The sequence below is a fragment of the Gopherus evgoodei genome, chromosome 10 (genome assembly GCF_007399415.2).
Source record: "Gopherus evgoodei ecotype Sinaloan lineage chromosome 10, rGopEvg1_v1.p, whole genome shotgun sequence".
In the NCBI taxonomy this organism is placed as follows: domain Eukaryota; kingdom Metazoa; phylum Chordata; order Testudines; family Testudinidae; genus Gopherus; species Gopherus evgoodei.
In genome coordinates this window covers 69865511-69879462 of record NC_044331.1, presented here as the reverse complement: position 1 = coordinate 69879462, position 13952 = coordinate 69865511, and the positions used below count along the sequence as shown (strand labels likewise).

At 40.7% G+C, this 13952-nt stretch overlaps 1 protein-coding gene and 1 long non-coding RNA gene across 2 annotated transcripts; both read left to right on the top strand.

The window, feature by feature from the left end:
• The first annotated feature begins 3060 nt into the window (after window positions 1-3060).
• LOC115658426 lies at window positions 3061-5492 on the top strand. The gene is made up of 3 exons (XR_004002274.1): window positions 3061-3142; window positions 3609-3665; window positions 5413-5492. It is a non-coding gene; the product is annotated as an uncharacterized LOC115658426 (long non-coding RNA).
• Window positions 5493-7964: 2472 nt separating this feature from the next.
• Window positions 7965-13856, top strand: PDZD9 (PDZ domain containing 9; the record flags this gene model as incomplete). Its single annotated transcript, XM_030579194.1, has 2 exons — window positions 7965-8173; window positions 13044-13856. Coding segments are annotated over 2 exons (588 nt in total), but the record flags the coding sequence as incomplete, so codon positions are not given.
• Window positions 13857-13952: the final 96 nt, after the last annotated feature.

Here is a 13952-nt window from a genome sequence, read left to right as displayed (position 1 = left end):
CTCCAGGGCAGAACAGTTAATGGGCCCCCATATATGCACAAGCTGCTCCCGGGTGGACATTTGGGCTGTGCTGCATCTGTGCTAGTTGGTGCCCAGTGAGCTGCCAGCTGTGCTGCTGGGCACGCTTTTCTGGCACAGCCAGGGTTTCCACATGCCCGCCCAGTAGCGCTGCCAACTGTCTAATTGCACAAACCCAAAGACTCTCGCCCCACCCTTGCTCAGCCCGTTCCCTGAGTCCGCACCCCCTACCCTGCCCCTTCTCACTTCATCACCCCTCCTCTACCCTCACTCACTCTCACCAGACTGAGGTAGGGGGTTGGGCTACAGGAAAAGGTGCAGGCTCTGGGAGAGAGTTTGGTTGTGAGGTGTGGTCTCTAGGTTGGAGCATGGGGTTGGGGTGCAGGAGTCAGGAGTTCAGCGCTTATCTTGCGCAGCTCCCAAAAGTGACTGGCAAACCCCTCTGTAAGTCGCCGCTAGGCGGGGGACCTCCGTCTCCGCTTGCTGCTGCCTGGCCAATGGGAGCCACGGAGTCAGTGCTCGGGGCGGGAGTAGCACATGGAGACCCCCTGCACTCCCCTCCAGGGGCCATCAGGCCATTCTGACTGCTTCTGGGAGCAGCATGGAGTGAAGGGGGGCAGGAAGCCTGCCTTAGCCCTGCTGCACTGCCAGTGGTGGTGGCTGGGGTCCCTCAGGGCCTTTTAAATCGCCTGAGCCTCTGGGCAATTGCCCCCTTTGCTCCCCACTGTCGTCAGGCATGTCATAATCCGTTAAACTTGGATGTGGAGATTGGTACCCAATGATCAAAGAATTGGAGGCATTCTAAATATGTAAATACTAAGGCACTGTTGCCTGGCTTTCTCCACTGTGCAGTAATGTCCTGAAAGTGTTAAGTACTTCTAACTGAAGGCAGTGTGGTCTAGGGGGGATTGAGCTTTGATCTACTACAGCTACTGACTCATGAGATAGAAAATCTATATGTCTGTCTCCCTATATGACCTCCATTACTGTAGTGTGTGAGCACTTCACAACAATAATAGACATCCTCACAACACCCTTATGAAGTAAGAGAAATATTGTCTCTATTTTATGCAGGGATAATCAAAGTGCAGAGAGACTAAAGTAAGTGACTTGCTCAAGTTGTATAGGAAGGCTATAGAAAAGTCAGAAATCAAACTCTGATCTGCTGAATCACAGACCAGTGCTTTAAACACACCACCACCCTTTCTTCTGGGTTCTAATTCAAGTTTTGACCATTGTCAAACATTGTGACCTTGGGCAAGTTGCTTAATTTCCAAGTGTTACAGTTTCAAAATAAGGATAAAAATTGGGGCAGTCAGGATTGATTAATTCATGTTTCTGTAGCACTTTGAAAATGTAACGCGCTATCAAAGTGCTAATTATTATTATCTGTATTAGCAGGTGTCTGGAAGCAAATCTAATTAACCTTATCTGGAAAACTAATCCAAATACAGTGACTATTGATTACATGCTTTTTCCAGTAAGTAACTCCATCTAAAAGAGAATGCTTGGAACAACTGAGCATTCATCCCACCCTTGGTCCTACTGGTTATCAGAATTATAACTCTGTGCCTTAATCTTGCTCCCAGTGATGTGAGCATGTTGTACAATTATTGCTATTGCAAATTCTAAAGTCGAGCAGCCCCAAAATCCACACATAGCTTTAAAAAATGCTGAAAATACTAGCAATACCCCTTCCTGCCAATGCCTATCTTAAAACACCCTCCCAGCTTTACAGAGAAGCCATAATCCTGTACTATACAGAGTATAGCTAGCATACAAACTCCACGCAAGTGGTTATCCAGTTGCCTATTATGTTAATCTCTTATGTAACCAGAAAATAATAGCAATCACCTGTGGTCAAGTCACTTGCCATATGGGAGGTAGCAAGCAATAACAAAGATACTACTAAAAACATCTAAACAGTGTTCAAAAGCAATAAATTGGGGGCAGGGGTTGTTTGTTTTGTTTTCTGTTGTTTTTTTTCAGACCAGGGTAGGAGGATAGGACCTATCTTCCGCTTCTGTTGAAACATCCTGCTCTGAACAGATATTTAAGAGGGATTGAAAATAATAATGTATTTGTTGAAAAAAAACCTGGAATTTTTCCTTCTGAGTAGGACTAGTTGGTATGTGGCAGAGATGGGAGAGCTAAGGATTTAAAATGATGTGCTAACAATATGATTCGGCAATCTTTAAGATAAATTGTGTCCCAGTACTGTCTTTTCATAGTTCACAAATTATCATAATGGACAATAATTTTTTAATTGAGGATTACTGAAAGAAGAATACATGCCCAAGAATATGTGAGGATTCAGCAATGTGGTATAGAAATTATACTCTGTGTGGCTCGTATGTGCATAAGAGTTTAGGCAGGATTGGAGCTTTAGAGAGTCTGAACTGCAGCTATTGGCAAAGCTGCTGTGCGAGACTGAAATAATCCAGCTAATATAGCAATCAGCAACACATACCTAGACAAACCTAAAACTTCCCCCACATCTGTCACCAAGCAAGGGAATATTGAAAGCTTGAGTCCTGGTCATGGTGTATGTGTGTGTTTACTGCAGGGTCGGCAACCTTTCAGCCGTGGTGTGCCGAGTCTTCATTTATTCACTCTAATTTAAGGTTTTGCATGCTAGTAATACATTTTAACATTTTTAGAAGGTCTCTTTCTATAAGTCTATAATGTATAACTAAACTATTGTTGTATGTAAAGTAAATAAGGTTTTTAAAATGTTTAAGCAACTTAATTTAAAATTAAATTAAAATACAGAGCTCCCGGACCGGTGGCCAGGACTCGGGCAGTGTGAGTGCCACTGAAAATCAGCTTGTGTGCTGCCTTCGGCACACGTGCCATAGGTTGCCTACCCCTGCTGCATGGTGAGGCTTTTCTGGTCTCCCCTAGCTGTGGTCTGTGGGAGACTCAGAACCTGACTGCCCTAGGATTCTAAACAGTTACTGGGTGTTTGAAAACTCCTCCTCACCTGCTGCTCTGTTCTTCCCCCACAGGCCACCATGGGGAGACAGCTGCTTTCAAAGAGACATGCCTGAGACATTTGTCCATTTGATTTTCTCTTATAATCTGGGATCCATGGAAGGGGCAGAAGCTTCTGATACACCAGCTGGTGAGAATGAAACCAGAATGAGGTTTAATTCCCTCTCAACCTGTTGCCTCCTTTCCTGTTCTCCCATCTTCTCACCATCACCCCAGTACTTCAGGAAAAGCCCCAGACTCTGCATTTGAAGGCGTTTCAAGCTTTGGGCATCCTCTTATTACCACTATATCTATGACCAGATTACTTGTCTCCTTTCTAGACCTTTGTAACCCCGCTTTTCAGCATCCAGAGACACCTCTTCTTTTGGAGGGGTGGACGGTTGAGTAGTTTGATACATATTGCATTCTTATAAAATCTGGAGTGGGATACAAGGCAGATGGCCAGAGGAGAGAATGTCACTTCAGGGGAAGAGAGCTGAATATTATTTCATTCAGAACAGCTGCAGAATTTAGGGTTGGCCTTGCAGAGCTTTATGAGAAATGCAGGGGTGCTGCAGGGTAAGGTTTGTGAAGTTTCTGATTTTCTCTCGCTACAGAACAAAAAAGAAATCCAGACACTTTCCCTGGAGATTATGGAAATGGACCAATATCAGGTGAGGATAGAATCAAGAGCGTGATCCAAAGTCCCTGGAGTCCATGCGCAGGTCTTTCCATTCATTTCAATGGGCTTTGGCTTGGGCCCTCTCTTATTTTATGCTTTTATTGTTCCTGTCATGTGCTGCAGGGTAATCTAGTGTAGTGAATACAGAGACAGAAATCAGGAAACTTGGATTCTAATCCTCATTATAGTACGGACTTTCTATGTGATTTGGGTTGTGAGTTCAATCCTTGAGGAGGTCAGTTAGGGATCTGGGGCAAAAATCTGTCTGGGGATTGGTCCTGCTTTGAGCAGGGGGTTGGACTAGATGACCTCCTGAGGTCCCTTCCAACCCTGATATTCTGTGATTTTGGGCAAATCATTTAAGGTATGTTTACACTAGCTGGGAGTATGTCTCCCTGCATGAGTAGACAGACATAAGCTAGTTCTGCTTGAAATAGCGCACTGAAATTGCAGTGTGGACATTGTGGCATGGGTGGCGGCACAAGTTAGCCACCTGAGCTTGGAGCTAGGTGGACTCATACTTGGAGAGCTAGCCTGTGCCACAGTGTCAACATTAATTTTAGTGTATTAGTTCGTGCGGAGCTAATGTGAGTCTGTCTGCCCAGGCTGGGAAGTACTCTCCCAGCTGAGGTGTAGACATACCCTTCAGGCCTGATCACAAGCCCACTGAAGTCAATGAATAGACTCCTATTGACTTCAGTGGATTTTAAATTATGTCTTTAATCTTTCTGTGCTTTACCGTCCTCCATCTATAAAATGGTGGTAATCTTTAGGTACTTTCATAAAATGCTTTGAAATCATTGCAGAGAAAGTGCTGTGCAAGTTTAAAGTAGGAGTAGTATTTCTGCCACACTGTCATAGCAGCCCAAAGTTTATATCTTCTTAAAACCGGGTACTCCAGATAAATCAGCTTTAACACAAAAAAGCTTGTTTTAATATACTTTTGCTGCAATCTCATTATTTTCCAGGCTTTTGGTCCAGAGGCAAGCTTAAGGTTGGAGGATTCGTTTTATGATCTTCATTATATTTGCTGCTGGAGTCAAGTTAGAATGAGCTGTCCTTTATTGTGTACTATTTATATTACACATTTTAATGGATAGTGAATGCCCAGAGTCTAGCACCTAAAGAAATGAAATGCATTTGCCAAACACCAGTCTCTTCCTTCATGCAAGCAGTAGTGTGTAAAACCTATCTGCTGGAAATTTGATATGAATCTTATCCAAAAATATTGACACAGGAGTTAATTTTCTCGTATGAATTTAAAATTTTCTTGAAAGCTCTAACAGTTGGTGGCCTCGCTATGCTGTCATTTCTCTACCTTGTTCTCTTCTTTTCATGAATGCATACAGCCATTTAAAATTAATCTAAAAAGTAATATACAATGTAAGCAATATTTGTTTGTTTTGCTCAATACAGTGTGTGAACTTTTAGAAACAGGCTTCAGAGTGTGTTGAGAAAGCGCTGTTTTAGAAATATTTCTTTTTAGATCATTTATGGAATACACAGCATAACTTTTACATAGGTGTGTTTTCTGGCACCAATTCAGCAGCCCATCCTTATTCTGAAAGGCACTTAAGCATATGTTGAACTTTAAGCATGTGAGACTTAAGTGCTTTGCTGCTAGAATGGATTTAAGTACCTGCTTACATGCTTTGCTGAATTAGGGCTTGTGATGATGGAGTAAGAAAATCACAATATCATAATTTCAAGTATTAAAATGTCCCTCTTACTTTTCAAAGGGCAGTTTCCAGCACTGGAAAAGCTCTCTGAACATACTTTGAGTGCTACATTAAAGACCAATATTAAGATGGAAGAACAAGGATTAGGTCTTATAGTAATTCAGAATGGACCATATCTTCAGATGACAAGTCTTGTTGAGAAAGGCTCTGCAGCTAAGAATGGAAGACTCAAACCAGGTAAAAAAACCCCACAACCCTAATCTTCAGAATTTCATAGTTGTGTTCCATTCCAGAGTTTATACTTTGTTGCCCTTCTTTTGACCTCATTTATGCTGATGTAAATCAGGAGTAATATTGCTTAAATCAGTGGAATTACAGTGGCATAGAACTGGTACAAGCAATACGAGAGTCAGGCTCAATATCTCAGAAATATCCAACTGATAAATGAAGCCAGTCCAGTTTTATATTAAAATTCCTATTGTCTTAATTTGATTAAAATTGGCTGATAGAGGTGACTATTTCCTTATTAGATTAAGAAAAAAGCATATCTAAATTGCACACACTTTTTTATGTATATAATATAAACAGGATTGGAATAATGTGTTATGCATCTTACTTTAAGTATTCAAGACCAAAACAAATTGCTTACTCGTGTTTCATACTAATATTTCACAGCTGCACTCTAATGCGCAGTTTTCTTACACTCAATCTATAAACATAAAATAATTAATATAAAGAAATCTGAAGGGATTAAAGAACAAAAAAGAATCACTCAAAGCCCAGCTTAGGTTGTCATAAAAATTAACAATGGAAAAGACATGTATTAGGTCATTTGTTTCCCCTAGACTAGGTTATCCATACTTTCTTTGGCAGAAGAGGGTGGATTGCCTAGTGGTTTAGTGAACAATATTGGATGTTTCGGCATAGTCACCTTTTTCCTCTCTTACTGCCCTGATGTCTTGAGGATAGTAAGAGAACCAGGGTACAGCAAATGAGCAAATGTCAGTAACCTCACTACTGCAGCTGAACTTGGCAGCCTCCAGTTCTCCTGGTCCTTATGCCTTGTGAACTTCTTTCGATAGTTTACTTTATTATTATTCCTGGTTCTTGGACCCCAATAACTGAAGTTCATGAAGAGAGGTCCTCTGCTGAAATGGGGATTTTTTTTTTTAAAGGTAGACCCTCTACGATTCTAATGAACATTTGATTGTGCACAGGAACGGGAAAATGATACTTCACTATAACAGGGTTCTACTGTAGATAAAATTTCTCCTTTCTGGACACTGGATGCGCTTTCACAGCTGACAGCTTTTACCAAATAATTGTTCTTCATGTTGTCAGAAGTCTTGACATACGACTTTCAAAACAATAAATTCATGTCTGCATAAATTAGGATTGTCATCATATGCTGCCTCTTGGAACAAATATAATAGTTCTTTGGTCATCTGAGTAAGAGCCTGATTATAGTTAACATTTCTAACTAATGTGAAAATATCTTAGGACAGTTTGTCAAAAGGAGAATAAGAGTACTGTTTAATCAGGGGTATCGAATTCATGCAGCCATTTTAAATTATAGTCTGCGAACAGAGGATTTACAGTAACTCCTTGCTTAATGTTGTAGTTACATTCCTGAAAAATGCTAGTTTAAATGAAACGATGTTAAGCAAATCCAATTTCCTAATAAGAATTAATGTAAATAGGGAGGGTTAGGTTCCAGGGAATTTTTTTTTGCCAGATAAAAGACTATATATATACATATACACACACAGAGTATAAGTTTTAGACAAACAATTTAATATTGTACACAGCAATGATGATTGTGAAGCTTGGTTGAGGTGGTGGAATATTTCTCAGGGAATGCTTTACTGCTAAATGATGAACTAGCACTTGGCTGAGCCCTCAAGGGTTAACACATTGTTAATGTAACCTCACTCTACAAGGCAGCAGGAATGGAGGGAGGGGAGAAAGCATGGCAGAGAGAGACAGAGACACACACCGTGTATGTGAGAGAGATGCACATTGCCCCTTTAAGTACGCTGTCCCCACTTTAAGTACACTGCCTTTTTAAGTAGATCTGCAAGTTGAGAAGCAGCTGCTGCCAGCAAGCTCCCTCCGTTCTGAGCCCTGTTGTGTCCCCCCACTGCTCTGTGGAGATGGGGTAAAGGAGCGGGGGCTAGGGAGACATCCTGACATTAGCACCCCTCTTGTCCCCCCATCTGTACAGCAAGCAGGAAGCTCCCGGGAGCTGCTCCAAGGCAAAGGGCAGGAGCAGCACACCACCGTGGTGGGAGGGAGAGCTGAACTGCCTGGCAATTGATAGCCTGCTCGGTGGCTGCTGCACAGGAAACTTAGGGGAGCGGGGAGATGGGGGGGGGGCTGCTGGTCCACGCTGGTTCCAAGCCCCCACCAGCTAGCTCCAACGGGCTGCTCTTTCTGCAAGCAGTGGACAAAGCAGGTGGCTGCCAAACACCGTTATAAGGGAGCATTGTGCAACTTTTACATGAGCATGTTCTCTAATTGCTCAGCAACACAACAGTGAAACAGCGTTAACCGGAATGACTAAGTGAGGAGTTACTGTATAGAGTTAGGATTTTTATACTGAATACTCTTAAATTTTTCCCCTGGCAGGTGATATTTTGATTAAAATTGGACACGCTAACGTTTTAGGATGGACACTGCGAGAGCTTTGGCAACTTTTGCACAATATTCCCATAGGAACAGTTCTACAGATCAGGGTTTACAGAGATTTTGTTGAAGTACCTCAGTGCTGGCAAAATGCACTTGAATTAATTCCTGAAGTAAAGCCTCCTGTGAAGACAGAGTAAGAAACAAATGCTATTTTCAATGGGTTTTTTTCACAATATATAGTTTAGTTATACTAGTCTACTGAGCAAGACAGGGCAATGATGTGGTAGCATTCTGGTTTTAATTTAATTACTAATCAAGTATAAAAGGTAAGAGTTCTTTTAAAAATGTACACCTTTCCAATGTAATCGTCTCCTACTCTTAGAAATATCTTGAACAGTGGTCCCCAACGCGGTGCCCATGGGCGCCAGGGTGCCCGTGGTGGCATCTTAATGCGCCCGTGTCCTGGCCCCCAGGAGAGCACCCGCCGAAATGCCGCCGAATTTCAGTGGCATTTCGGCAGGGACGCCTCTCGATGACGAAGCTTGGCACCGACAAGTGACGTCATCGAGAGCGTCGCCCCCGAATTTTGGCAGGGACGCCTCTCGCTGACGCTTGCCGTCGACAAGTGACGTCATCGAGAGGCGTTGCTCCAGAATTTTGGCAGGGACGCCTCTCGCTGATGCCGCTTGCCGTCGACTAGTGACGTCATCGAGAGGCATCCCTGCCGAAATTTGGCGGCATTTTGGCTGGTGCTCCACCGCCGCAGTGGTCCTTCGGCTGGTGCCCGCCAGCCAAAAAGGTTGGGGACCACTGATCTTGAAGGAAGTGCAGCTACCTAGAAACATACCTACCTAGAAAAGCCAACAGGTCTTCCAGTGTTTGTTTCCTATACATTGTTCAAAAGTACTAAGATAAAACACCAAATTTCAATTTCAGACTTTTCCCATCTTCAAAGGGCAACTGTCATTGGGAGAGCACCTCATCTTGCATAAGGTGGCATAGCTTCCTTGACTTAAATGCAGCTATGCCTATTTACAGCAGTTGAGGACCTGATGTTACCAAAATGCAGGCGACCAGAGACCTGTAACCAAGTAAACAGTTCAATGGCTCACTAGTCATTCAACCATATTAACAATGAGGCCATGGCTTACTATGTTTAGTCCTCATGACCTCTTAATTGACCTTTCTAGAAATGTTTATATAGCTGTAGTGTTATGCTCAGTTTCTGTAAAGACAAGTATTATGAGGCCTTTTTAAAAAAAGGTCATAAATTCTCATCTCCTAAAAATAAGCTTCACAACAAATAGTAATTGATGCTATGTGGGACACGAGGCTGTATGTATTTCTAAGGCCGGGGGACAGATGTCCTAGGAAGGAGGGAAGACTAAAGCTCAGGAACAGGAAAGAAGATGAGGGAGTTACAGTGGAGAAGGTAGCTGGGAACAGGAAATTCAAAAGCATCTGATTAGGGTGCAAGATGATAATGGAGGAGGAAGTTCAGGCAATAAGAATAGGAAGGGGGCTGTCTGGAAAGCTAGTTCTTTAAACATATGTATCAACTAGGGCTGTTGATTAATCGCAGTTAACTCACATGATTAACTCAAAAAAATTAACAGCACTGTTAAACAATAGAGTATCGATTGAAATTTATTAAATATTTTTGGATGTTTTTCTGCATTTCAAATATATTGATTTCTATTACAACACAGAATATAAAGTATACACTGTTCACACTATATTTTTATTACAAATATTTGCACTGTAAAAATAAGCAAAACAATAGTATTTTTCAATTCACCTCATAGAAGTACTGTAGTGCAATCTCTTTATTGTGAAAATATAACTTACAAATGTAGATTATTTTTTTTTTAAGAACTGGAAGGGATCTTGAGAGGTCATCTATCCAGTCCCCTACATTCAAGGCAGGACTAAGTATTATCTAGACCATCCCTGACAGGTGTTTCTCCAACCTGTTCTTAAAATCTTAAAATCCACAATGATTTCACACCCTCCCTAGGCAATTTATTCCAGTGCTTAACCACTTTGACAGTTAGGAAGTTTTTCCTAATGTCCAACCTAAACCATCTTTGCTGCAATTTGAGCCCATTGCTTCTTGTCCTATGTGCAGAAGTTAAGAACAACAATTTTTTCCCCTCCTCCTTGTAACAACCTTTTATGTACTTGAAAACTGTTATGTCCCCTCTGTCTTCTCTTGTCTAAACAAACCCAATTTTTTCAATCTTCCCTCATGTCATGTTTTCTAGACCTTTAATCATTTTTGTTGCTCTTCTCTGAACTTTCTCTAATTTGTCCACATCTTTCCTGAAATGTGGCAGCCAGAACTGGACACAATACTCCAGCTGAGGCCTAATCAGTGTGTAGAGTGGAAGAATTACTTCTCATTTCTTGCTTACAATACTCCTGCTAATACATCCCAGAATGATATTTGCTTTTTTTGCAACAGTGTTACACTGTTGACTCATATTTAGCTTGTGATCCACTATCACCCCGAGCTCCCTTGCTGCAGTACTCCTTCCTAGGCAGTCACTTCCTATTTTGTATGTGTGCAACTGATTGGTCCTTCCTAAGTGGAGTATTTTGCATTTATCCTTACTGAAAAGATCATCCTATTTACTTCAGACCATTTCTCCAGTTTGTCCAGATCATTTTGAATTTTAATCCTATTTTCCAAAGCACTTGCAAGGCCTCTTAGTTTGGTATCGTCCACAAACTTCGTAAGTGTACTCTCTATGCCATTATTTAAATAATCAAAGATATTGAACAGAACCGGACCCAGAACCAGTCCCTGCAGGACCCCACTCGTTATGCCCTTCCAGCATGACTGTGAACCACTGATAACTAGTCTCTGGGAATGATTTTCCAACCAGTTATGCACCCATCGAGGTTGTATTTCCCTAAGTTTGTTTATGAGGTCATGCGAGACAGTATCAAAAGCCTTACTAAAGTCGAGATATACCACATCTACTGCTTCCTCCCTATCCACAAGGCTTGTTACTCTGCCAAAGAAAGCTATCAGGCTGATTTGATGCAATTTGTTATTGACAAATCCATGCTGTTATTTACCACCTTATCTTCTAGATTTTTGCAAATTGATTGGTTATTTGCTCCATTATCTTTCCGGGTACAGAAGTTAAGCCTACTGGTCTGCAGTTCCCCAGGTTGTCCTTCTTTCCCTTTTTATAGATGGGCACTATGTTTGCCCTTTTTCAGTCTTCTGGAGTGTCTTCTGTCTTCTTTGACTTTTCAAAGAAAATTACTAATGGCTCATATCTCCTCAGTCAGCTCCTTGAGTATTCTAGGATGCATTTAATCAGGCCATGGTGATTTGAAGACATCTAACTTGTTTAAGTAATTTTTGACTTGTTCTTTCCCTATTTTAGGCTCTGTTCCTACCTCATTTTCAGTGGCATTCACTATGTTAAATGTCCACTCACCACCAACCTTCTTGGTGAAAACAAGTAAGTCGTTAAGCACCTCTCCCATTTCCACATTCTGCTATTATCTTCCCCCTCTCATTGAGTAATGGGCCTACTCTGTCCTTTCTGTTACACAACCACACTCAAAAACAATGTAAAACTTCAGAGCCTACAAGTCCACTCAGTCCTACTTGTTCAGCCAATTGCTAAGACAGACAAGTTTGTTTACATTTACAGGAGATAATGCTGCCCGCTTATTTACAATGTCACCAGAAACTGAGAACAGGCATTCACATGATACCTTTGTAGTTGGCCTTGCAAAGTGCTTATGTGTCTGATATGCTAAACATTTGTATACCCCTTCATGCTTCAGCCACCATTCCAGAAGACATGCTTCAATGCTGATAATCATTTAAAAAAAAAAAAAGAGTTCATGTAATTTGTGACTGAACTCCTTTGGAGAGAATTGTACATCTCCTGCTCTATTTTACCTGCATTCTGCCATATATTTCATGTTATAACAGTCTCAGATGATGACCCAGCACATGTTCATTTTAAGAACACCACAGCAGATTTGCCAAAATGCAAAGAATGTACCAATGTGAGATTTCTAAAAAAAAAATGTTTAAGTATCTGAAGTGCTGTCCACAATCTGAGAGGGATGAGATGTGAAGCACGCTTTCAGAAGTCTTAAAAGAGCAATACTCCAATGTGGAAGAAACTACAGAACCCGAACCACCAAAAAAGAAAATCAACCTTGCACTGGTGGCATCTGACTCAGATGATGAAAATGAACATGCATCAGTCTGCTCTGCTATGGATTGTTATTGAGCAGAACTTGTCACTAGCATGGATGCATGTCCTCTGGAATGGTGGTTGAAGCCTGAAGGGACATATGAATCTTTATCACCCCTGGCATGTAAATATCTTGTGACCCCAGCTACAATCAGTGCCATGTGAATGTCTTTTCTCACTTTCCTTGTAAACAAGGAACGGGCAGCATTATCTCCTGCAAATTGTAACTAAACTTGTTCGTCTGAGTGATTGGCTGAACAAGAAGTAGGACTGAGTGGACTTATAAGCTCTAAAGTTTTACTGTGTTTTATTTTTGACTGCAGTTATTTTTTGTACATAATTCTACATTTGTAAGTTCAACTTTCACGATAATATAAGTATTGTAGTGCAATCTCTGTAAGTGAATTTTAACAGTGCAAATATTTGTAAAAATATATAAAGTGAGCACTATACACTTTGTAGTCTGTGTTGTAATTGAAATCAATGTATTTTAAAATGTAGAGAGCATCCAAAAATATTTAAATAAGTGGTAGTCTATTGTTTAATTGTGTGATTAAACAGATTAATCACTTGACAGCCCTAGGTGTAACTAAGTCAGTAAGTCAAATTCTTTAGTATTCTGAATGAACAGAGCAAGGATAGCTTTGTTTTTATTTTACTGAAAGATACTTAAATTGACATTCCCCTTTGTTGTTTAAAACCCAGATGTTGTCGCATTATGTTAAGTCCAAACAGAAGAATACACACAAAAAATGCACAAATCAAATTTCAATTTTGACACCCTTAAGTAAAGAATTTGTAATTAAAGCTATGACTGTTGTACGTTTTTAGCATTTCAAGTAAAGACAGTGAGACAAAAGACGACACATGGACAAGTAGTGATGATTATGAAGACGTGGACTCGGACAGAAGTTTTAGATACAAAACTACACAATCATTTTGTTATGATTCTACCAAAGAATTGCCATCAATATCAAAAACGTGGCATGCATTCAAAAGAAAAAAACACACATTTACTGTAGGTGCTGACATTGGATGTGATATTATAATTCATAAAGATTTTGATGCATGGTATAGTTCTGACTTTGCTACTGATGGCATTAGATCTTCATACTGGACTATGGAAACACATGACAGTGAATCATCATCATCCTCTTCCTCTATATCAGATGCATTTTGGCTTGAAGAGTTTGCCAGTATTTTGGAATAACTGAATGGTCACATCCAATTTTAAGCCTTCAGAAATTGGATTTTTCTGAAGCACTTCATCAGCTGAAGGTTCACTTTCAAAATATTGATTTTAAAATTAGTTAAATTGAAGATTTAGCACAGCACGCCTTGACTGCCTAGGATATTTGGAAATCTGGATTCTAAGATGATAGCTGCTACCCAAAGCCACACTTCCAGATCATAAAGAAAAAACCTGCTAAAATCTCCATCAATCCTATTTGTGAAGGGAACATTAAACATGCTGCTTCGGTGAGTCCAGTGATCAAGGTACAGCAGGCAAGTGGTAGAGCTGCAGTATATTGCTTTTAAAGGTAAGTTTGATAATTTACTTAAGGTAGATATGGCGCAAATAGTAATTTTACCAACAACTATTCTTGAATGTGTTGAGGATATATAGCTGGGATATTAACTGTGGCCATTACAAATTTAATCTGCATCAAGAATGTAGTTGAACTATTCATCTCTGGTAGTTTTTGCAAGGCACACACCTAAATATAGTGAAACAATGAG